This window comes from Portunus trituberculatus, chromosome 12 (assembly GCF_017591435.1).
Source record: "Portunus trituberculatus isolate SZX2019 chromosome 12, ASM1759143v1, whole genome shotgun sequence".
Taxonomy (NCBI): Eukaryota; Metazoa; Arthropoda; class Malacostraca; order Decapoda; family Portunidae; genus Portunus; species Portunus trituberculatus.
This window is the reverse complement of record NC_059266.1, coordinates 10,187,339-10,212,338: the sequence shown is the minus strand read 5'-3', so window position 1 is coordinate 10,212,338 and position 25,000 is coordinate 10,187,339. Positions and strand designations below refer to the sequence as shown.

Here is a 25,000-nt window from a genome sequence, read left to right as displayed (position 1 = left end):
CCCGGGTCCGCGTGTCCCCAGGGCGCGTGTCCCCAGGGCGCGTGGTGCCCGCCTCGTCTGGCAGCAGCGGCAATGAGTCCCCAGAGTCCAGGGCGTCCCTGAGCAACCCTGGCGGCTGGTCCGCTGGGTTGAGGCGCCTGTCTGCCCGCAGGCTGCGTAACAGTGACAGTCTGGTCATAGTGGGCGTGGGCAGCCCCCTCAGCCATGCCGGCGTGGGTTTGCCGCCCCTTGCCTCCACGCTGCGCCTGCAGGGAGGCACCAGCGTCACCGCAGCCCACTCCCTGCAATCTTCGCTCAAGAATGGAGTGGCGGGGGGCGGGGCTCGCATGAAGAGTGCTCCCGGAACAGGCGTAGGGCGCCGCGGCCTGCTGCAGGGCGGGCGTGCCTGTGGCCCCGTATCCTCGCTGCTGGTGGAGGGCCTGCAGTTCAGCAGGGCGGCGGCCTCCACGCTGCCCGCCGTGGACACCCATTCCCTCAACGGTTTCTTGCCTGGCGCCACTGCCACCACCGCCGCCGCCATCGCTGCCACTGCCACCACCACCACTCTGCCCGTCAGCAAGGTGCGGAGGGAGCTTCCTCCAACACTCCCTCCTCTCCTCCTGTTGTTCCTTCACTTCCCTCACATCCCCCCACTGTACAATGTTGTTCTCCACTCTCCCCCTACCCTAGCCTGAACATGACTACTTCCGCAGGCGTCCATCAGTAGTGACCTGGAGGGCGCGGCGGGCCTAGGCTCCTCACGGGCTGACCTGGTGGAAGGCGAGGAGGGCGAGGGCGGCAGCTGCGGGTGGCTGTGTCTGCGCCCCCGCTGGCTACAGCACACCCGCACCTCCAAGTGGGTGCTCTTCTGGCTGTGCTGGGCCGCCGCCGCGCAGGGTGAGCACACACACACACACACACACACACACACACACACACACACACTGAGCAATGGTGTGTGTAGTACAGGGACAGATGTATATTTATGTGTGTATGTTTATACATGCGTATATATCAAAGTTTATCTCCATAAAGAGTGAACTGATTAGTATAATTTATTTCTCTCTCTCTCTCTCTCTCTCTCTCTCTCTCTCTCTCTCTCTCTCTCTCTCTCTCTCTCTCTCTCTCTCTCTCTCTCTCATACAGGCATGGTAGTGAATGGTTTCGTCAACGTGTGCATCACTACAATCGAGAAGAGATTCAACCTTCGTTCCACAGACGCTGGTGAGAACAATTTGTTATTATTATTATTATTATTATTATTATTATTATTATTATTATTATTATTATTATTATTGGTGTTTTCGGTGTGTTTAGTTTATTATAGCTAGGTAAATGAAAATGGTGAAATGATCCTCCTCCTCCTCTTCCCACCACAGGTCTGATAGCGGGAGCGTATGACCTTGCCTCCCTGCTGTGCTCCGTGCCCGTGTCGTACCTCGGGTCGCGCCCCGGGAGCTGCAAACCGCGGTGGCTGGGCTGGGGGATCTTCATCATGGGGGCGGGGTCCTTCCTCTTCGCCCTGCCCCACTTCCTCGTGCCACATTACAACCCCAACAACAGCAACGCCTCCTCCATACTGTATTGCCTTCGCCAGGTAGGTCTTCAAGGTTTTCCTGGTAAAGAATGTTGTTTTGAGATTTTTGTCTTTGCGAGGTGGGTCTTTTCAAGGGATTCAGGTGAAATACGTTTTTCTTCTTTTTTTTTTTTTTTCTTTTGTGATTATCTAGGATTTTATTTTCGTCAAGGAAGTGAATGTTGTTTTTAAGAGATTTCCTTTGCTTTTGCTATTATCTGGTAGGTCTTCAAGTGTTTTTTGAGAGACACGTACCTACACCCCACGTACACTTGTTACCCACCCACCTACACCACTTAGTGAGTCACCTACGCTTACATACACCCATCTACACCCTTCACCCACCCTTATACACTGCTCACCCAGCCATCTCTCCCCCACTAGGGCACGAGAGACAGCCAGTGCGGGGTGCTGGTGGAGAACTGGCTGTCCTCTTACCGCCATGTGTTCGTCCTGGGCCAGTTCCTGCACGGTGTGGGAGCCTCGCCGCTCTACACACTGGGCGTCACCTACCTGGACGAGTCTGTACCTGTCAAGATGTCCTCTGTCTACCTGGGTGAGTATTCCAAGTGTGTGTGTGTGTGTGTGTGTGTGTGTGTGTGTGAGAGAGATTGGGTTGGTGGATGAATGAAGGTCATTGGGTGTTTGTGCGTGTGTAATTCACCTCGGTCACCTGCTGGTCACCCAGCCAGTCTTCCCCATTACAGAGCGAGCTCAGAGCTCATAGACCGATCTTCGGGTAGAACACACAACACGCACTGGGAAAGCGAGGCCACAACCCCTCGAGTTACATCCCGTACCTATTTACTGCTAGGTGAACACACCCCACACATTAAGAGGCTTGCCCATTTGCCTCGCCGCTTACCGGGACTCGAACCCGGCCCTCTCGATTGTGAGTCGAGCGTGCTAACCACTACACTACGCGTGTGTGTGTGTGTGTGTGTGTGTGTGATTGAAGGACAGTGGGTGTTTGTGTACCTGTATGTATGTGGGGGGAGGGGGGAGTGTTAGTTGTTGTTGTTGTTGTTGTTGTTGATAGTGATGGTAGTAGTATTATTCTATTCTTTCTGTTACTCAACATCATCTTTCTGTCTGTTTGTCTGTCTGTCTGTCTGTCTGTCTGTCTATCTGTCTGTCTGTCTGTCTGTGTGTGTGTGCTTGCTTGTCCGTGTGCCTGCACACTAATATTCTCCTGTCATGCAGCTGTCTTGTCCTGCGTGTTGGTGTGAAGTCTAATACAAGAGAGGAGGGGCGGGAATCATTACAAGGCATGGCTGGCTCACTCAGGCACTCAATTGTTCCACTGTGGCCGCCTTTTTAACGATATTTTTCTTTATTTTTTTTCTTTTTATTAGTATCATTTCTGTATTTCATTGTTTATTTTTTGTTGTGTTGTGTTAGTTTTTGTTGCTGTTGGTCATTCTCGTTTTTTTCTTCCTTATTTTTCTTCTCCTTTCCTTCCTTCCTTCCTCCCTCCCTCCCTATTGTGATAAGCCAAACTGGGATTCGCTGCATGAACGTGAAATCTATCGAGTTGAGCTTTGGGATCTGTGTATTTGTTTTGAGTAGAGGGATTTAGGCGTGAGATGACTAAGGGTATGGAAGTATGATCTCAGATAGTCTTGGTGTGTGTGTGTGTGTGTGTGTGTGTGTGTGTGTGTGTGTTGACGTACAGGCGTGTTGTACATTGCAGGGATCTTCTACGCCATGGCGGTGGTGGGCCCAGCGGCGGGTTACGTGCTGGGCGGTCAGTTCCTCACGGTGTACATCAACGCTCCTGAGATACTGCCAGAAAGGTAATGCCCCGCCCCGCCCCGCTCCACTTATCGCATGGTTACCACACATTGCATGGTCCCACTCAAATTCCCACTTATTCTCTTGGTCACGAGGAATGTTATGTGTGAGACAATATTGCTTTCCTTTCCAACTTTTTTTTTCCATTCTCTCTCTCTCTCTCTCTCTCTCTCTCTCTCTCTCTCTCTCTCTCTCTCTCTCTCTCTCTCTCTCTCTCTCTCTCTCTCTCTCTCTCTCTCTCTCTCTCTCTCTCTCAATAACTCTTCCTTCCCTCCTCCTCTCCCTCTCACCTTTCATCACTTCTCACCTCTTGCATCACCTCTTTCCCTCCCACCTCCCCTCATCCATAGAATTCAATACCTCCCCTCCTCCTCCTCCTCCTCCTCCTCCTCCTCCTCCTCCTCCTCCTCCTCCTCTTACTCCAAAATAACACCTGTCAAGTGTCCATCAGATATCGACTAACGAAGCTACAGGTGTGTGTGCCAAAGGTGTAAGAGAGAGAGAGAGAGAGAGAGAGAGAGAGAGAGAGAGAGGGGGTTGCAGTAATAGCACACAACTTGTATCATTTTGTAACTTTATTTATTTTCATTTGTAATTTATGTTATTTCAAGATGAGTCATGTGAACTAGTAGTAGTGGTAGTAGAAGTAGCAGCAGCAGCAGCAGCAGTAGTAGTAGTAGTAGTAGTAATAGAAACTTAGCCAAGTAATACATAAAACTACATAAGAAATTCATACACGGTTATTCCTCAAGAATGCTCAATTAGAAATACTTTACAATACACAAGAAACTCACAAAATACACCTCGAAAAAGACACACACACACACACACACACACACACACTCAATAATTCAGAAATATCATCACTCACTCTTCCTACATAAAAAAAAAAAAAAAAAAAAAAATAGGAAACAGTTTAGAATATTACCGATAAGCTTCTAACCCCTTGACCTGTGACCTCTTGACCCCACAGGAACGGCATCCAGATAGACAGTGACCTCTGGCTGGGCGGCTGGTGGATCGGCTTCCTGCTGGCTGGGTCACTATGCATGCTCATCTCCTGGCCCATCATGGCCTTCCCTACTCAGCTGCCAGGTCAGGAGGAGGGGGGGTGTGGGGTGAGGGGTGGGAGGTGTGGGTATAGGGGGTGAGGATGTGGAAAAAGTGTGAATATGAGAGGTTTGGTGGTGGTGTGTGTGTGTGTGTGTGTAATTCACTGTTTGATCTGGTGCAGTCTCTGACGAGACAGCCAGACGTTACCCTACGGAACGAGCTCAGAGCTCATTATTTCCGATCTTCGGATAGGCCTAAGACCAGGCACACAACACACACCGGGACAACAAGGTCACAACTCCTCGATTTACATCCCGTACCTACTCACTGCTAGGTGAACAGGGGCTACACGTGAAAGGAGACACACCCAAATATCTCCACCCGGCCGGGGAATCGAACCCCGGTCCTCTGGCTTGTGAAGCCAGCGCTCTAACCACTGAGCTACCGGGCCGTGTGTGTGTGTGTGTGTGTGTGTGTGTATTGGGAATGTTTTGTATTGTAATATGTGGGATATATTGTTACTACTACTACCACTACCACTACTACTATTACTGCTACCACTACTACTATCACCACTTCTACTATTACTACTGCTACTACTACTACTACTACCGCTACCACCACCACTGCTACTACCATTACTTCTACCACCACCACTACTACTACTACTACTACTACTACTACTACTACTACTACTACTGCAGGTGCCAAGGCCATCAAGGCGTCTCGAGTGTCTGAGGCCGTGGGTGCGGTAGAGGTGGCCGGCGGGTTTGGTCGACTGAAGGACTTGCCTCGTGCTGTGAAGGTTCTGGCACTCAACCCGACCTTTGTGGCCCTGTCCATCGCCGGGGCCACCGAGGGGATCCTGCTGGCGGGGTTTGCTACTTTCACGCCCAAGTTCCTGGAGAATCAGTTTAGCATGGCGGCGAGTTTTGCGGCTCTCATTGTTGGTATGTTGTTGTTGTTGTTGTTATTGTGAAGTGTGTGTGTGTGTGTGTGTGTGTGTGTGTGTGTGTGTGTGTGTGTGTTTTACAGCTGTGATTGTTGATGTGCTGATGATAACACTGTGTTGCTGCTTTAGTTGTGAAGGCAGAAGTGCTTTTTTTTCCAACATTTTTATCACACATTGTTGTTTATGTCAGGGTTTGTGGCAGTGACAGCAGGTGGAGGTGGAACACTGCTGGGTGGGTGGATCATTAAGCGGCTCCACCTGTCCTGCTCAGGGATACTCAAAATGTGCATCATCTTCTCTGTGGTTTGTCTCCTCTCCTGCTTCACCTTCGTCATCTCCTGCCCCAATATCAAGTTTGCTGGTGTCAATGTGGACTACACCAATAAGTGAGTGTGTGTGTGTGTGTGTGTGTGTTTTCCTAATTGTACATTACATGGTTCAAACAGGGGCCATAATGTTTTATCTCCATATCTATATTCATCCTATGTATTCAGTAAATAAGTCTAGATACCTATTTTTCAGCCTTTTCCTCCTTTTCTTACACAATATCTAAACTGACCACTAAACAAGAGCAAGACAAGAATGTTGTAAACACTGTAATAAGCTATCACTGCCTTCCTCCCTCAGGTCACTGGTACTGTCCAAGCCCAGTCTGATCTCCAGCTGTAACGAGGAGTGTGGCTGCCAAGACGTCAACTACAATCCCATCTGTGGTGCCAACAACATCATGTACTTCTCCCCGTGTCACGCTGGCTGCAGCAACATGGTGGAGGGCCAGGACGGGGTCAAGGTTAGTGCCTAGAGTAGTGCTTGGAGGTTTAAAGGTCACATTACAATATATTGGGTCAGGATACTGTCAAGGAGGCAAGAATAAGGTCAAGGTTAATGTTTCTGGATGGGAATTGAAGTGTAAAGGCCCCATAACATAACTTTAACCTGTGTCTCTCCCACCCCCAATTCACAGGTGTTCCAAGGATGTAGGTGTGTGGCGCCCCCGTCCCCCACACTGCTACAGGGAGACGCTCGCCTGGCCCCTGATGCTGCCCTACTGGAGAAATGCCCCACCTCCTGCCTGCTGATGCCCATGTTCCTTGCCATCTTCTTTGTCACCATGCTCCTCACATTCATCATCAGTCTGCCCGCTCTCTCTGGCACGCTCAGGTGAGGAACGCACACACACACACACACACACACACACATATATTTTTAAGTTTGTATTCTTTTTCTCTACTTTCATCATCCTTTTTTTTCTGTTTTTCCTTCTCTTCTCTCTCTCTCTCTCTCTCTCTCTCTCTCTCTCTCTCTCTCTCTCTCTCTCTCTCTCTCTCTCTCTCTCTCTCTCTCTCTCTCTCTCTCTCTCTCTCTCTCTCTCTCTCTCTCTCTCTCTCTCTCTCTCTCTCTCTCTCTCTCTCTCTCTCTCTCTCTCTCTCTCTCTCTCTCTCTCTCTCTCTCTTTTTATTCTAGAGTAATTGATATTGTGGATCAGAAAGGAGGATGGGCTGATTGTGTTTATCTCGATCTAAGAAAGGCATTTGATAAAGTATCTCACAGCAGACTGATCTGGAAGTTGGAAAGTTGTGGCAGTATAGGAGGGAAGCTATTGGAATGGATGAAAAATTATTTGACAGGGAGGAAAATGAAGACAATGGTAAGGGGTGAGAGTTCCCTATGGGCTGATGTAACAAGTGGAGTTCCACAAGGATCGGTGTTGGCACCCCTAATGTTCCTAATATATGTAAATGACCTACCAGATGGAGTGGGAAGTTATATTAATCTGTTTGCGGACGATGCTAAGATGATGCAACAAGTGAGAACACCGGATGACTGTCTCAGGCTGCAATGGGACTTGGATTTCCTTCATGAATGGAGCATAAAGTGGATGATGGAGTTTAATGCTGACAAGTGTCATGTTCTGGAGATGGGAAGAAGTATCCACAGACCACACACAAGATACAATTTGGGCGGGACTGATATTAAATGTACAGAGAGAGAAAAATATCTAGGGGTTGTAATACAGGACAACTTGTCACCAGAGGGACATATAAACAAAATTGTGGGAGAAGGGTTGGCAATAGTAGCTAATATAAGAACAAGTTTTGTTCACCTTAGTGAGTCTCTAGTAAAGAAAAGCATAGAAGCGATTCTGAAGCCAAAACTAGAGTATGCCCAGGTAGTGTGGGCACCGCACCTAAAGATACACACAAGAAAGCTAGAAAGGGTGCTAAGAGCTGCAACCAAGTTAGTACTGATCCTGCAAGATATGGATAACCAAGAGAGATTGCATGCCCTGCAGCTGCCAACTCTCTCTCTCTCTCTCTCTCTCTCTCTCTCTCTCTCTCTCTCTCTCTCTCTCTCTCTCTCTCTCTCTCTCTCTCTCTCTCTCTCTCTCTCTCTCTCTCTCTCTCTCTCTCTCTCTCTCTCTCTATTCTCTCCTCTTCACATCCCAGTCTTTTTCTCCCCTTTCCTTCCCTCATCCCTCTTACTATCCTTCACTTTTCACCTTACCCCTCTTACCGATCCTCTCTTCCCTTTCTCTCTACACTACAATCTTCCTTCCTTTCCCTCTCACTATCCTTCTTTTGTGCTTCTGACAGTCTAACCAGCCCCTCTCCCCAGATGTGTGCCAGCCTCCCACCGTTCCTTTGCGTTGGGGCTGCAGTGGATAGTGATCAGGCTCTTGGGGACTATTCCTGGCCCTATCTTGTTTGGTGCCTTGTTTGATCACACCTGTGTCCTCTGGCAGTCCAATTGTGGAAGGGAAGGCGCCTGCAAGAGCTATGACAATTTCTATATGAGCAGGTGGGTTGGTGAGGGTCTGTCTGTGTGTGTGTGTGTGTGTGTGTGTTGGTTTTTATTTTATTTACCTGTTCAATATGCAAAAGTTAATTAGTGGTCTCAGTCATTTTGGTAACTTCTATATGAGCTGGTGTGTGTGTGTGTGTGTGTATATGTATGTGTTGGTTTATTTTCTATCTAATACAAAGGTTAACTAGTGGTCTCACTCATTTTGATAACCTCTATATGAGCAGGTGTGTTTGGTGAGGGTCTGTGTAATAGTAACCAAAATGAATATGGAAACACATCATGCTACTGAAGGGGTAAATAAGTGAACCAATCCTAACTTAGCACTGTCTTCCTTCTTCTCTCCCACAGATATATGATGGCAATCTCTGTGCTGTTCAAATTCCTATCCACCATTCTGTACATCATATCCTGGTGGCTGTACAAATCCCCACCCCGCCAAGCCACCCGCCACTGCCAAAACGACCTCACCCTCTCCTCCCCCACCACACCCCCATGCACCCCACGCAGTGACCCGAAGGACCTCCGGGGGGCCAGGGAGCTGCAGGGGATCGACAACTTGGCCGCCGATCTTACCTGAGAAATATGACGTCCAAAATTATTATTGTTATTTTTTTTATGAATGTCGTTGAATATTTTGATGAATTTTATGAAGTGTTGAGTATGTCGAGGTGTTTTTGTTTCTTTATTTGTTGTCATTTAGTGTGTGTGTATTTTTAAACTCATTATTGTCGTCTATTAATATTTGTTTTATTGTGTATTCTGTCCTTTTGTGTGTCTATGTTTCCTTTTCCTTTGTTTTCTTCTTCCTCTTTGGTTTTGATTATATATTTGTGTAGAATTTATTATATCCATCTTTGTCACTTTTTTTTTCTCTCTTTTTTACTGGTGATGTTTGTGATTCCTCTCTGTGTCTTTCTATCTGTCTGTCTGTCTGTCTTTTAATTATCTCATTTTTACCCCAAATTTACATTCATATTTACAACTATCTCTTGTATCTTACCTTTACATTCTCTCTCTCTCTCTCTCTCTCTCTCTCTCTCTCTCTCTCTCTCTCTCTCTCTCTCTCTTCATCACCATCACCAGGTTTCATTCAGGGCAGTGTGTGTGTGTGTGTGTGTGTGTGTGTGTGTGTGTGTGTGTGTGTGTGTGTGTGTGTGTAGTTAGATTTGGTGTTTGTACTTAATATACTGTGAGAAAATATTGATTGTTACTGATCTGCAGAGGCTGGCAAGAAGAAATTGTCTTAATTGTTGATTGATAGCTTTATTATGAGGTTAAGGAAGAGATAAAGATAATGAATTTGTCAGAGAGAGAGAGAGAGAGAGAGAGAGAGAGAGAGTGTATATGTGATGTTTATATATAGTGATGTCTGTGCAATATTTAATTCTGTTCAATTTTGATATCCTAACTTTGTATATATCACCATGGTAACACCTGCACACACACACACACACACACACACACACACACACACACACACACACACACACACACACACACACACACACACACACACACACACACACACATAGTATAATCCCAGAGCCAGTGTATGTGTATGTGTGTAAGGGAGGGAGGGAGGGAGGGAAAGGAAGTGAAGGGCAAAGGAGGTGCCTTACAAAATATATCGTCCATTATTTTTTTAATCCTAAGAGTCTTTTATTTTTAACTCATATAGGAGACAATAAAGGTTTATAAGAATCTGGTCTTTTTCTGAAGCTCCAATACTTTTTTTTTTTATTTATTTATTTTTTTTTTTTACCAAGTAACACTGACACACGGCCACTCCTTCAAGCTATGGTAAGCCAGGAGTGAACCAGAAATAATAGGTTAAAGCTTCAGAAATCCTAAGAGTGGTTGATGAATGGGATGGACTCAGTGGTAATGTCAGTGCTGATTGAGTCAATAGGGAGCTTTAAAAGATGAGATAGATTTATGGATTGGGATGACAGATGGAAGTTACTAGCTTTGCTCATACAGGGACTGCCAAGTGCAGGCCTGAGCCGCCTGACCACCTCTTGCAGCTTATGTTCTTAACGTAACATTTCCAAATTCATTCCACCAATAAACACTCGAAGTTATTCCTTCTCACGGACACTGATGATAAGGAGTGGGTACTGGGCACCCAGGGATCCTGGAACATTTGACCTGGTACAGACCAATCTTGCCGCTATGGCCGAAGAGGTCATTCGGGTGAATATATGGCTGTCTCAGTTTGACGGTGCGGGAAAATAAGATCGACGCTGGTGCTAGACTTGTGGTTGTGGCTGGACGTGGTTCAGCTCCATCTCCTGAGTCCTGACTGACGCTTAAATCCTGTCTGTCCCATTTTTAGGGATGGCCGGCATGACCCGACCTCCTCCTTTGTTATAATTATACATTGCTACAACAATAAAGATCAATCAATCAATCAAATCTTCTCCCAGCATCCATACGTCGCTATGTGCGTCCAGCCGTCCACATCACTGCATGTCACCCATCACCACCACCAGGCACCAGAATTATTATATCGCTCCCGCACAATTCTGCTGAGCATCGCGGGGGCGTGAAACAAGGCAGATTGCATCATATGAGAGAGAGAGAGAGAGAGAGAGAGAGAGAGAGGTGGGGGGAGGGAGGCAATACTGCGTCATATGATGGAACTGTCATCATTAGTTTCATTACTCGTAACTTGTCGTAAGATATTTGCAGTAGTGAATAAAAAAAAGCAAGATTCAAACGCTCAAAGCGCAGATTTTATACAGACCTAATGCACATATTCAAATCGATCCATAATGAAACTACTATAATATTATCAAAACACAAAAAACAATATTACAAATGGAACCCACAAAATATATAAGGAAATACCCACTAAATAAAATAAACAGAACAAAACAAAGATATTTCAAACTATTAAAATTCATAGTGGTTCCAATGCGAATCAAAAAGACAGGTTGGTTGCTTGATTTCTAGAGAACAAATAAACAAGCTTTATAAACCCATTCAACATGTAAAAAAGAAATTAAATATAACAAATTAAATAAAAGGAGACAGTTTACTTATCAAGGAGCAGCAAAAGTTTCATTAGCTGACAAAAACACTTATATACATGGTCCCTTTCCAGCCTGAGTCCACATGGGGGAAAGTGTTTTATAGCTCTCTCCCTCATATTTCCCTAATTTCCGGCCTCCTCAGGGACTCAGGGACACACACCATGGCGCCTAAGAAGGGAAAGAAGGCAAAGGGCAAGGAAGAGAAGGATTTCGAGGAGGAAGAAAGGAGGGAGAGCGAGGAGGAGGAGGAGGAAGAGGCGGCAACAGCTGGTGGGAGGAAAAAGAACAAGAAGAAAGGTAAAGTGGAAGAAATTCTCTCTCTCTCTCTCTCTCTCTCTCTCTCTCTCTCTCTCTCTCTCTCTCTCTCTCTCTTCTAGGAGTTTATTTGGCACTGGTGGTGAATTGGTGTCACGGGTTGGCTGGTCCCGTGACATGTCACAGTGAGATGTCAATCCTGCATTGCCTCACACATACACACAAAAGGGTGACCCACCCCCAACTTGGTGGCGTATCAGAGGTGTGTTCACTCAGTCTGTCAGTGATACTTACTTTGAATTCTGGTGACATTTTGACACTTTTTCAGTGCAACGTTCTGCCGTCAAGTTTAATGTCATCATTGATGTTATTCTTAATGTTTTTGGACATAATACACCATCCTTATCTTGCTGACTGTATACCTCCCCTCCTCACAATCACGGCACGAGGCTTTCCTCTTCCTCTCACCCCTATTCTGTCCAATTATTTAATGAAAGAGTTAACCAGTACTCTCAATCATTCAGACCTTTCTCTGGTAAACTCTGGAACTCCCTGCTTGCTTCTGTGTTTCCATCTTCCTACAACTTGACTTCTTTTAAGATTGAAGTTTCAAGACATTTGTTCCCTTCTTTTGGTTGACTGTTGAACTGTGAGGGGTCTGGCAACTAATGGGTCTATTTTTTTTTTCCTTGGTTGGTTTCTCCTCTTGCCTAAAAGAAAAAAAAAAAAAAAAAAGAATAAATAATCTCTTTAATGCACCAGACAGAACATCCCATCACCCCAGCATTACCAGGGTTGTTTACCAAAATATGGCAAATGGTTCCTAAAAATATGCCAATTTATGTCAACCTCTCCATTGCCACACTAAAGAACCAAAGGAATATTTAAGGGTGAAAACTGAAGGACAAGTAAGTAGTGATTTCCCTTACCCTAACCTAACCAACACAATTAAATCCCATTATCTGCAGGTAAAGGCAAGGGTGACGTAAGCGATGACGACGACGAAGGAACAGCCAAGGGAGGCGGAGAGGACGACAAGAAGAAGGGGAAGAAGAAGAAGGGAGGGAAGGGAAAACACGATATCAGCGATGATGAGGAGGAGATGATGAACAAGAAGAACAAGAAGAAGGGGAAAAATGATGCTGATTCTGATGATGAAGGGAAGAAGGGACAGGCACAGAAGAAAGGAGGAAAGAAAGGAAAGAAGAAGGGGAAAGGAAAGGATGACTGGAGCGATGATGATGATGATGAAGTAGAGGAGGCACCTAAGGGAGGAAAGAAGGGGAAGAAGAAGGGAAGAGGAAAGGATGATTGGAGTGACGACGAGGAAGATAAAGAAGAGCCAGAGGAAACAACAAAAACTCCCGCCCAGCCCAAGTCAGCGAAGAAGAAGAAGGAGAAGAAGAAGAAGGGGAAAGATGATGATTGGGAAGACAGTGGAATGGAGAATAGATTGATGGAGAAGATGCTGGGAATGGAAATAAATGAGGGCTCCGATGAAGATGAATTTTTGGCAATGCAGGCAAGAAATTTAAAAGCCAAACAAAACAAGAAGAAAAAGGAGAAGAAAGTGATGAAGATGGAGGAAGAAGAAGAAGAGGAGGAGGAGGAGGAGGAAGATGAAGAGGAGGAGGAGGAGGACGAGATACAGAAACTGGAGAAAGAGGTGGAGGTGATGAAGATAAACGACGATATGAAAAAGAACAAGAAAGAGACTAAAGAAGATGTAAAGAAGAAGGAGGAGAAGACAAAGACTGATAAACAAGAGAAAGAGACTAAAGAAGATGTAAAGAAGAAGGAGGAGAAGACAAAGACTGATAAACAAGAGAAAGCGAAAATTGAAGAAGTGAAAGAGGAAAAAACGGATGAATCAGAGAAGAAAGTAATGAAGAAGGAAGAGAAGAAGGAGGAGGAGGAGAAGGTGAAGAAGAAGGAGAAGACACCAGAACCAGAACCAGCTGTGAAAGAGGAGAAGGGTGCAGGGTCAGGCACGGAAGAGGAAGAAGAGGAGGAGGAGGAAACAGAGGAGATGAAACTGAAGAGGAAGAAACAAGAAGGTTAGTTATCTATTTATTTATTTATTTTATAATTTTTTAATTTATATTTTTGTCTTTTCATCATTATTTTATTCATTTTGTGGATTTGAAAGTTGTTCTTGTCATTGTTTCTTGTTGTTTTTCAGTCAATTTTATTTTACTTTTGCTTTTGTTTCACTGATGTCGGTTGATTTTTATTTGTTCAGTTACCGAAAGTTAATTTTTGGGTAAGTTTTGAATATGTTCTGACTTTTGTTTGTTGTTGCCTTGTTTGTTTAATTTATTTACTGAAAAGACATCACCACCATCACCACCACCAACCTTATCCGACCTCACCTTACCTTACCTTACCTTACCTTACCTTACCTTATCTCACCACACCTCACCACACCTCATTAGATGGTTCAAAGACACAAGCTGTTCAAATGCATTCATAACTTCTAAAATCATGTTATTTTATTCACATGTTAGGAAGCTTATCTCAACCCACCACACTTCACCACACCTCACCATACCTAACCATTCACAGAGAAGGAGGCTCTGAAGAAACTGACCCACAAGGAGAGGAAGAAGGTGAAGCAGCAGATGGAGTACGAGCGACAGATGGAGGCAATGCTGAAGAAGGGCGGCCATGGCTCCTCTGCCCTGGATGACACATTTTCCCTCTCTCAGGCACAGAAGTCCGACAAACAGCAGCAGCAACTTGAGAATGCCGTCGATATTAAGGTGCCTTACTGGTGTTGGTGGCAGTGGTGTGGTGTTGGTGGTTGATTGATGATGGATAGATGGATGGATTTAAGTACTTTCCTTACACTGTCTCTCATCTCATTCCTCTTGCCAGATTGAGAACTTCAGCATCTCAGCAAAGGGCAAGGCTCTCTTCACCAATGCCTCCCTCATGATTGCCAATACCAGGAGATATGGCTTAGTGGGACCCAATGGGTGAGTGTGTGTGTGTGTGTGTGTGTGTGTGTGTGTGTGTGTGTGTGTGTGTGTGTGTGTGTGTGTGTGTGTGTGTGTGTGTGTGTGTGTGTGTGTGTGTGTGTGTGTGTTTACCTAGTTGTAACATACAGGAAAAGAGTTGTGCTTGTGCTGTCCTGTCTCCATACACAAGATACACAAGGATACACTAACCAGACCACACTTATAATGCTCTTCCTCTCTCCCTCTCTCCTCGACAGGCATGGCAAGACCACACTGCTGCGCCACATTCAGTCCAGAGCTCTCAACATTCCACCCAACATTGATGTCCTGTACTGTGAGCAGGCAAGTGACGGGGACACAGTCTTATTGCTAGAAAGTGACACACAGGCACTAGAAAGATTTACATACTTTTGAATAAATTTGGGATGTGCTAAGGATAAACTGAGAAGGTATATAGGTAGATTAGAAAGTTATAGACACAGAAAAAGGGTTTTATCTGTTATTTTTCTACTCCATGATGTTTGAGGATATGTATTAAAAAGTTACCTAAAGGTTTTTAGTTTGTTTTTATGCTTCTGAATTAATTTGGGATGTGCTAAGAATAAATTGAGAAGGTTTATTGGTGGATTAGAAAGTTATAGACACAGAAAAAGGGTTTTATGTGTTGTTTTTCTATATCATGATGTTTGAGTGTGTGTGTGTAGTATAAGTTAAGGGTTCATTAGTTTGTATCTACATGAAGGTTTTGTGTTCAGTTCCTTTGTATAATTTTATGATGTAGAAAGAATGAATTAAGAGTACAGTGAGTCACAGGTTGATCAGAACATTGTACACTGAATAAACCAAAAGAAAAAAAAGCTTTACAGTGAACACAACAAAGAAAACTGATTCATGTACTTGAAAATCAACACCTGATGCCTCTCCACTGCACATCACCACATCACATTACCACCACTCACCACATCACATTACCACTGCTCACCACACCACACCACACCACATCACCACCATACCACACCATCACTCACCACCCCATCACCACGCAGGAAGTGGTAGCGGATGACACCCCGGCCATTGATGTGGTGCTGCAAGCGGACAAGAAGCGTCTGGACCTGCTGAAGGAGAGGGACCAGCTGGAGGCAGACATGAAGAAGAAGAACAAGGAGGTGGACATGGACAGACTGCAGGAGGTGTATGAAGAACTGAAGGCCATCGGAGCAGACAAAGCTGAACCCAAGGCCAGGAGGTAAAGGGATCAGGATTAAAGAGGGTACTTGAAGACTTAAGGGTGAAAATGAGGGGGCTACTTGAAGATGTATGAGTGACAGTAAGGGAGCTGTTAGAAGACTTAAGGGTGATAAAGATTTAAATGTGAAAGTAAGGGGAATGTTAGAAGACTTAGGAGTGAAGATAAGAGTGTGTGAACATAACCTAAGCTAACCCAACCTAACCTGACCCCTTTAGTACTGGGACACATTTTTCCCTTGAGATATGTGCATGATTAGACCATTTTATTGACATCAAGAAGGGTCTGTGGAGGTCAGAAGATTAATGGCCACAGTCTTCACAATTTTAACATAGGTTACTGAATCTGTTTAAAATCACCAAATAGTAACGAGAATGAATGTGGAAATGTGAAAATTTGGAGATGAAGTGTTAGCAAGTACAGATTCACCAACATATTTCACCATCTACTAATCCCTGAACACACACCAAGACCTCTCACTCACTTATTCATTAACTCACTCACTCACTCACTCCTCCCATGCCTCCCTCAGGATCCTAGCAGGTCTGGGCTTTACGCTGGAGATGCAAGGACGTGCCACCAAGAACTTCTCAGGCGGGTGGCGGATGAGAGTGTCTCTTGCCCGAGCACTCTTCATGGAACCCACCCTGCTCATGCTGGACGAACCCACCAATCACCTCGACCTCAATGCTGTCATCTGGCTGGACAACTACCTGCAGGTGTGTGTGTGTGTGTGTGTGTGTGTGTGTAATTCACCTCGGTCATCTGCTGGTCACCCAGCCAGTCTTCCCCATTACGAAGTGAGCTCAGAGCTCATATACCGATCTTCGGGTAGGACTGAGACTACATCACACACAACACACATTAGGAAAGCGAGGCCACAATCCCTTGAGTTACATCCCGTACCTATTTACTGCTAGGTGAACAGGGGCCACACATTAAGAGGCTTGCCCATTTGCCTCGCTGGTTCCCGGGACTCAAACCCGGGCCTCTCGATTGTGAGTCGAGCGTGCTTACCACTACACTGCGTGTGTGTGTGTGTGTGTGTGTGTGTGTGTGTGTGTGTGTGTGTGTGTGTGTGTGTGTGTGTGTGTGTGTGTGTGTGTGTGTGTGTGTGTGTGTGTGTGTGTGTGTGTGTGTGTGTGTGTGTGTGTGTGTGTGTGTGTTGTCTGCTCTTGTCGCTTACTGTTTTGTTTTGTGATGTGTGACTGTATATGGAAAGGCTTTACTCTCTATTTCTTCCTTTCTTCTCTCTCTCTCTCTCTCTCTCTCTCTCTCTCTCTCTCTCTCTCTCTCTCTCTCTCTCTCTCTCTCTCTCTCTCTCTCTCTCTCTCTCTCTCTCTCTCTCTCTCTCTCTCTCTTTTTCTTTCACTTTTCCAAGGCCACAGAGATGATAAATTTGCTTCTCAAGAATGTTTCTCCTGTTGATAATGGTAGACATGTTGTTAATGTGTTTTGTTGTGCGGGGTTGGAAGAAGAAAGACTGCTGTTAGTAATGGCAGAAGTGTTGTTAATGTGTTGTGTTGTGCAGGGATGGAAGAAGACTCTGCTGGTGGTATCCCACGACCAATCTTTCCTTGATAACGTGTGTACGGACATCATTCACCTGGACCAACAGAAACTCTTCTACTACAAGGGAAATTACTCCATGTTTAAGAAGGTGAGGATTGAAGGATTTTGACTCCTGTTTTTGTTACTTTAAGGTCATCTGGTCTTTCTCATAGGTTTAGTTTTTTTTATGTATGTATTTATTTTTTTTCTTTATGCAAGAAGAAAAGCCAGGCAAGGGCAACAAAACCCCCAAAAAGGCTGTCTTGATTGGCAGTTCTATTAAAGATCAATAGTTATCCAAAAGTCTGGGATGAATATCTTGAAACTTATTTTTGTCTGTTTGTGGTTTGCTTGTCTGTTGTGTAGTGTTTGTGTGAGTGGGTGTGTTGAATGTTGTGTTGGTGGTTGCAGATGTTGGTGCAAAAGAGGAAGGAGCAGATCAAGGCGTATGAGAAACAGGAGAAGAGGATCAAGGAGATGAAGGCGTCAGGAGCCAGCAAGAAACAAGCTGTGAGTTCATTCTGTTGTATTATTCATTTTGAAAGTTTTTATTCCTGTATTTTCTTCCACTTTCTTTACTTTTTTCCTGATTTTTAATATTTTTTTTATTAGCTTGTTTCTCTTTGTCTATATTTATTAACTACTTCATATTTATTCTTGTATATCATAACTCCTCCCTTTTTCTCTATATTATCTAACTCCTCTTCCCTTTTTTCTTACACTGTTAGGCTCCTCCATTCCTCCATACATTATTTAATTCCTTTATTTCTTCCTACATTAGCTTGATTCCTCTATTTCTCTCTATATGACACTAACTCCTGCCATTCTCTGCGTCCAACAGGAGAAAAAGACCAAGGATGCTCTCACACGCAAGCAGGAGAAGAACCGCGCCAAGAACAAGAAGGACGAGGAAGACAGTGGCCCCACAGAACTCCTGGAGCGGCCGCAGGATTACGTGGTCAAGTTTTCCTTCCCCGAACCGCCACCGCTGCAGCCGCCCATCCTTGGCCTCTACTCTGTCTCTTTCAACTATGACGGCCACAAGCCGCTCTTCAGAAATGTGGATTTCGGTATCGACATGGAGTCCAGAATTGCCATTGTTGGGCCAAATGGTGTCGGTAAGTCCACCTTCCTCAAGCTCCTGCTGGGGGAACTCGCGCCGACTGTCGGGGAGCAGCGCAAGAACCACCGGCTCAAGATTGGCCGCTACGATCAGCACTCTGGCGAGCATCTCACTGCAGAGGAGTCCCCATCAGAGTACCTCATGCGTCTCTTCAACCTGCCGTACGAGAAGGCACGCAAGGCTTTGGGCACATTTGGTCTGGCTTCCCACGCACACACCATCAAGAACAAGGATCTCTCAGGTGGACAGAAGGCTCGTGTGGCCCTGGCTGAGCTGTGCCTCTCCTCGCCAGACGTGCTAGTGTTGGACGAGCCGACCAACAACCTGGACATTGAGAGCATCGACGCCCTGGCGGAGGCGATATCGGAGTACAAGGGCGGTGTGGTGATTGTTTCCCACGACGAGCGGCTCATCAGGGACACGGACTGCAGTCTGTGGGTCATCGAGGATCAGACCATCAACGAGATAGACGGCGACTTTGACGACTACCGCAAGGAACTCCTGGACGAGCTGGGTGAAGTCATCAACAGTCCCAGTATAGCAGCCCACAATGCTGCCGAACTCTAGCCCACTACTCTTGCTACTATTATCTCTACTACTACTACTACTACTACTACTACTACTACTACTACTACTACTAGTGTTACTATTTTCGAGCTTCCAGAGGATATATGGCTCAATTTCCACTGTTTTTATTACTACTACTACTACTACTACTACTACTACTACTACTACTACTACTACTGATGCTTCTTCCTAGGTCATTGCAGATCAAGGTCAGGTCATCAAGCTTTTTTAGGTCACTAGGTCAATTGTTAATATTCTGGCTTAAAAGATATTTGGAATTCATTTATATTTTTGCTTCGGTCACCTATACCCTGCTCAGAGAGAGAGAGAGAAAGTGTGTGTGTGTGTGTGTGTGTGTGTGTGTGTGTGTGTGTGTGTGTGTGTGTGTGTGTGTGTGTGTGTGTGTGTGTTTAGTGATGATGGTTGGCGGTGGTGACTCTCTCAAACGCTTCAACACAATCATGATTTATTATTATTATTATTATTATTATTATTATTATTATTATTATTATTATTATTATTACACTCATTATCATAACTGGGAGTGGTGATAGTGAGGAAGGACAATGATGAAAAAGTGATGAATAGAAAAATGGAGACTATTGTTTATTTCCAAGACTTTATGTGCGTTCGTGTGTGTGTTCTTGATTATGGCTGGCTGGTCTAGTTGGCCTGGCTGGCTGGCTGGCTGGCTGGATAATAAGATGCCTCATAAGGTGGTTAAAAGAAGATTGCAAGGAAGAACGAATATTTTAATGTAATCGTAATAAAGCTATATGATTATTTTGCTTTTTTGCATGTAACCTTTCCTAATGTCAAGATGTCTCCTTTATCAGCATCGTCTTCCTCTTTGTGGGTCTGTAAAGTCATTATAACCTTAAACTCATCTTTCCTCCACCACGAATCAAATAACAAATGTATTAATCAGTAAAAGTAGAAAAACAAGAAAAGAACCAAGCAACCAGACCAAACCGCGAACAGCGGTGCTTAATCAGAAATGCTTTGCTCTCTCACCCCTACTGTTTTCCAAGGACACAGATGATTAGCGTGGTTTTCAAGTGTTTCATCACTTAAAAATGCAGAAATCATGTCGCTCTGCCTATAGACCCTTAGAAACACCTTGAAATCTCCTATAAACTTGAATAAACCCTCATGAAATAGTGAAGGTGAAGCGCAGAAGTGTTTGAAAATACGAGCCAGAGTCGAGAGGCATCGAATCAGAGGGAGAGGAAAGGGGGGAAGGACGACGGGAGAGTAGCCACTAGACAGTGAGTGTGTGTATGTGAGAGTGAGTGGAATGGTGTGCCCCGCAGCCTCGTGTAAATAGCCTTTAATTGGAGCACACCTGCCACACACAAGACGTAGAGGCACATCTGAGTCCCCAGCACAAAGGCAGGCTTGGAGGCTTGTGCATGTGAGGAGGGAAGGAACGAAAAGAGACTGTCGGTAAGTGTCACGCCTCTTCCCCCCCTACCCGCACTCTCTCCTATAGAACCTTTTTTATTTTATTTTATTTATTTATTTTTTTTTTTTTTTTTTGCGTTTCCCTTCCTTTCTTCCTTTATTACTTCCTCCCCTCTCCCTCTCTCTTTAATGACTGTCCACTGATTACCACTTTTCTTAATTTTATGTTTGTCTTTCACTATTTTAATCATGTGTTGTAGGGTATTCAGAAACACTCGCTCTGTACCTCCACTGCATTCAAAAGACACTCCTTTAAAATCCAGAGTAATGGTTTCTGTTGTCGTTGAAAATAGTCGTGGTGAGAAAGAGAGAAAGAGTAAAGCGTTTCTGAATACTTACGGAACATTAATAATTGTCGTGTATAGAGAAACAGTCCGTAGAGATGTGTATCGCGTCACGAGCCCTGAAATATTATGTTTTTTTCATTGATGGTTCCTGATAAGGCTGGATGTTCGGGATCTGTACGGGATTTGACTTGACCTATGCGTGGAGTTGACCTTTCCACTGTGGCTTATGGGGGGTTATGTTCGTGTGTGGCGCAGTGTTGGTGTGTGAAAACGTGATGAACACTTCAGTACTGTGACACATTTTTACCTTGAGTTTTGTGTACAATTAGACGGTTTTATTTACATTTGGAAGGGTCTATAGAGATCAGAAGATTAATGGCCAGTCTTCACTATCTCAATCCCCCACTGAAGTTTTTGAAGGTGTATAAAATCACTAAATAGTAAACAAAATGGATATGAAAACGCGTTATAGTACTGAAGGGGTTAAATGATAAATAGATAGATTGAGGGGCGTGCTAATAGACATATACGCTAAAAGACAGATGGATAGACGAGCAGATAACCCGAAAGCATAACAAACAGGGTGATAGATAGATGGATGGATAGACGGACGTATTAATAGACTGACAGACATATACAAAGTGTTCCGTAAGTTAAAGGTACACATTTCGGGATTTGATAGTTCAGTTAATTGTAAGTCGAAAATGTTCAATAGGCATAAGTTGTGTTTTCCTTTATTTTGTGAGAAATTAACGTGTTGAGTTTGTGGGTGGACCTCCTCCTCCCTCCCTTCTTTCCCCCCTGGCGACGTACTGACTACTGAGTGGTGCGGCGCGGCATTAAGTAACCATTATTGCGTCTAATGTATGCAGCCAAGACCTTACAGGAAACAGTTAGCAAATGATAGAATAAATGTCTGTTTGTGTTAGTGAAGGAAATATACAGGAACACAGCATTACAAATGTTGTTAAGTGGTACTTTTTAAACGTTCATTGCAATACTCCACCCATCACTCAGTAGTCAGTATACATCAAGGAATATATTCTAGAATCCTTGGTATACATCTTGACACCGCAGTGACAGGAAGTGTTGCATTAGTCAGGCGAGGAGCGACAGCGTGTATCTCTCTTTGTGTTAATGTGAAAGTGTTTGTCACAGTCATAGTTTGCATATCATCACCACACAGTTGTGTGGTGATGATATGCATGACATGGCATGGTATTATTCATTGCGTGACGTGATGGGAGTGAGTGACAGTGACAGTGTGGGCTGCGTGCGCCGTGCCATGAGTGTTTTGTGCCGCGGTGAAGACAACAGTGACAGGCCCCGCGTGGCACCATTACAAGTACAAACACACAGAGGGGCAGAATTCAAGGAAAAAAAGCACAAATTGACGTCAATTGGAAAGAATATCGCATTATTAAGCTCAATAGTGACGTTCACAGTAGTGAAGATCAGCCCATCAGGCGCGGTTCGCCCGTCATGAAGCAGGTGAGTTGCCAACCACTGTATTGCTGTGTTATTTGTTCAGTTACTTGTTCTCTTCCTTTACTGACACGAAAAAAAAAAAAATCAATTCGTCATTTGCTAACTGTTTCCTGTAATGCTGTGGCTGCGTGCATTATAGTCAATGATGGTCAGTGCTTAGTCTTGCCCCGCGCCACAACTCCCAGACGCAGCGAGTATTAGCGAGGCGGGAGGCGGGAAGCGGGAAGCAGTGTGGCGTTGTGGAGGTGTGGTGTAGAGAGGGACCAGATCGCTGTACATTCATTCACATTAATTACCAGCAAAGTGAAACTAGACACTGCATGACATGTATATAGAGAGAATATATCACATCCCGGAGTGTGCACCTTAACCCCTTCAGTAGCATGACGTGCTTCCATGTTCATTCTGCTTATTATCTGGTGATTTCTATACCTTCAGAAACTTGTGTGTGGAGATTAAAATAGTGAAGACTCTGGCCATTAATCTTCTGACCTCCATAGATCGTTCCTTATGTCAATGAAATAAGTCTAATAACACCCAAAACTCATAAAAACGCGTCGCAGAATTGAAGGGGTAAACAGTACTGTAGCCTGTATGCTACGAGTAAAATACAGATAGACAGACGAACAGGCAGACTGATAGGTAGAATAAAATGGAAAGTGAGAAAATGTAATAGAAATGTTCGTAAAAGAAGAAAAAATGTCAAAGTGTGAAAAAGGTGAGGGAAAAGTGTGTGGAAGAGTCACGTAGGTAGGCTAAAAGGTAAAGTGTTTTGAAACTAATGGAAAAATGGAAAGAAATAAAAGTAAAATGCAAATTGAAAAGAAAACCAAGAAATATTTTATCAGAATATAATGAAAGTTGTTTTATTTATTCATTTATTTATTTATTTTACTTGTTTGTTTGTTTGTTTGTTTCCTTGCTCGTTCACCACTGAGGATTGAAAATTTAATGAGTGATAAAAAAATAAAGTTATGGGGTTTTACGAGTCAGAGAGAGAGAGAGAGAGAGAGAGAGAGAGAGAGAGAGAGAGAGAGAGAGAGAGAGAGAGAGCATGCATATTTTAAAGAGAAATTTCCTATAAAATATTAATACTAATAGATTGGACACACACACACACACACACACACACACACACACACACACACACACACACACACACGTGGGAAGGATAACCCTATCAGATGTGTGTGTGTGTGTGTGTGTTAAAAAGTTGTAAAAGTTTAACCAAGTGAAAAAATTCTGTCTGTCTGTTTAAATCGGGAATTCTTTCGGCAACATTTTCGTTGATTATGGATGGAAACTGACACGTGAATAACCAGCTGACAAATTGAATGCTTCCTCTTCAACACTGATATTCAAAAAGCTGGAGAGAGAGAGAGAGAGAGAGAGAGAGAGAGAGACTGACAGTCAGTCAGTCGTCAGTCGGTCGTAACAACTAACAAGCATAGTGGCGTTTCATTGTGCTTCATAGTGACTCGAACCAGTTTAGATGGTCGACAGAATGTAAGAGGAAAAATAACAAGACAATTTACATTTTTTATTACGTAAATAAGTTAACAAAAAAACTGACACATGGCTTGCAAATACTGAAAGAAATAGACAGCATGTAGTAAATCAGAAAACGATTACATTCAGAATTACGTAAGGTGGTAATAATACTGAAAAAAAAACATGGTAGCTTTACAATACGTAGTCGAGATTAATACATTTGATTCGTAATAAAATAGTAGAGTATAGCAGATGGATACTTGAAATGAGTTAGGAAGTTGAAAGGAAAGAAACTGAGGGAATATAGTTAGATAGTTAAACGAACAGATAGACAGATAGAAAGATTGAAAGATAGATATATAGACAGACAATCGGATAGACAGATAGATCGATTGAAGAATACACAGATAGATAGAGATAAATAGACATATAGATAGAGATACATAGGTATATAAAGACAGATCGATAAACAGACAGACGTATAGATAAATAGATTTTAGAAAGACAAATTGACAAGTAGATCGATAGATAAATGAACAAATATACTGATAGATACTTAAATAACAAACAAATGTATACACACACACACACACACACACACACACACACACACACACACACACACACACACACACACACACACACACACACACACACACGGCCATTATGAATTGCTACATACATACACACACACATACATACATACATACATTTAAGGCTCGCGAGTGAAACCGTCGAGTGAATGATGTACAAGTTTGTGAGTGAGTGAATGAATGAATGAGTGAGTGAGTGAATGGCTATTTATTCACTTTGGAGCCATGTTGTTTGTTGAGCTTAGGTGGTTTGTGTTGGTTTGTGTTGATTTGTGTTGGTTTGTGTTTCCTTTGACTTTTTGTGTATAAGTATATTTTGTGTTTTATTTAGTTTTTTTTTTTTTTTACTGTTATTAATTACGTTTACTTATTTTCATCTGTACATGTTCATTTACTTTTTTTTTCTTTCACTCATTTATTTACTTCTGCTTCTTCTTCATTATTATTAGTTATTATTATTATTATTATTATTTATTCAGTGAAAAGGCACTAACTCTCTCTCTCTCTCTCTCTCTCTCTCTCTCTCTCTCTCTCTCTCTCTCTCTCTCTCTCTCTCTCTCTCTCTCTCTCTCACTTTCTAAAATGTGTGCGTGTATGTGTGTGCGTGTGGTGGTTCCGGACAAGAGCTATTTACATTATTAAACAACTGTTAGTGTGTGTGTGTGTGTGTGTGTGTGTGTGTGTGTGTGTGTGTGTGTGTGTGTGTGTGTGTGTGTGTGTGTTATAATTTGTAGTTTACTTAATACTAATATGTAAAAGTTTAATCTTAGTTATTTGTTCT

At 43.8% G+C, this 25,000-nt stretch overlaps 3 protein-coding genes and 1 long non-coding RNA gene across 4 annotated transcripts in view; all 4 read left to right on the top strand.

Moving 5' to 3' along the window:
- LOC123502776 (solute carrier organic anion transporter family member 4A1-like) overlaps positions 1 to 9,684 on the top strand; it is a 24,965-nt gene extending 15,281 nt beyond the window's left edge. The window contains exons 3-14 of the mRNA XM_045252027.1: positions 693 to 876; positions 1,126 to 1,203; positions 1,359 to 1,576; positions 1,940 to 2,111; positions 3,249 to 3,351; positions 4,323 to 4,444; positions 5,107 to 5,352; positions 5,545 to 5,740; positions 5,982 to 6,144; positions 6,319 to 6,515; positions 7,971 to 8,153; positions 8,508 to 9,684. Of these exons, the coding sequence (XP_045107962.1) occupies positions 693 to 876; positions 1,126 to 1,203; positions 1,359 to 1,576; positions 1,940 to 2,111; positions 3,249 to 3,351; positions 4,323 to 4,444; positions 5,107 to 5,352; positions 5,545 to 5,740; positions 5,982 to 6,144; positions 6,319 to 6,515; positions 7,971 to 8,153; positions 8,508 to 8,736 (2,091 nt within the window). The 3' untranslated portion in view covers positions 8,737 to 9,684. The remainder of the gene's footprint in view (positions 1 to 692; positions 877 to 1,125; positions 1,204 to 1,358; positions 1,577 to 1,939; positions 2,112 to 3,248; positions 3,352 to 4,322; positions 4,445 to 5,106; positions 5,353 to 5,544; positions 5,741 to 5,981; positions 6,145 to 6,318; positions 6,516 to 7,970; positions 8,154 to 8,507) is intronic.
- Positions 1 to 9,684, top strand: part of LOC123502780 — a 20,296-nt gene extending 10,612 nt beyond the window's left edge. Inside the window, exon 2 of the long non-coding RNA XR_006674222.1 lies at positions 9,259 to 9,684. This is a non-coding gene — a long non-coding RNA (uncharacterized LOC123502780). The remainder of the gene's footprint in view (positions 1 to 9,258) is intronic.
- A 1,559-nt stretch (positions 9,685 to 11,243) lies between these two features.
- On the top strand, positions 11,244 to 19,679 carry LOC123502774 (ATP-binding cassette sub-family F member 1-like). Its single transcript, XM_045252025.1, has 10 exons — positions 11,244 to 11,491; positions 12,418 to 13,506; positions 14,015 to 14,211; positions 14,327 to 14,427; positions 14,667 to 14,751; positions 15,456 to 15,655; positions 16,188 to 16,374; positions 17,187 to 17,315; positions 17,618 to 17,716; positions 18,048 to 19,679. The coding sequence occupies exons 1-10, from the start codon at positions 11,251 to 11,253 to the stop codon at positions 18,894 to 18,896; spliced, it is 3,177 nt and encodes a 1,058-aa protein (XP_045107960.1). The 5' UTR covers positions 11,244 to 11,250; the 3' UTR covers positions 18,897 to 19,679.
- A 477-nt stretch (positions 19,680 to 20,156) lies between these two features.
- The window catches only part of LOC123502778 (transmembrane protein 120 homolog), a 59,347-nt gene continuing 54,503 nt past the window's right edge, over positions 20,157 to 25,000 (top strand). The window contains exon 1 of the mRNA XM_045252036.1: positions 20,157 to 20,342. The gene's annotated coding sequence lies outside the window, so the exon portion shown is untranslated. The remainder of the gene's footprint in view (positions 20,343 to 25,000) is intronic.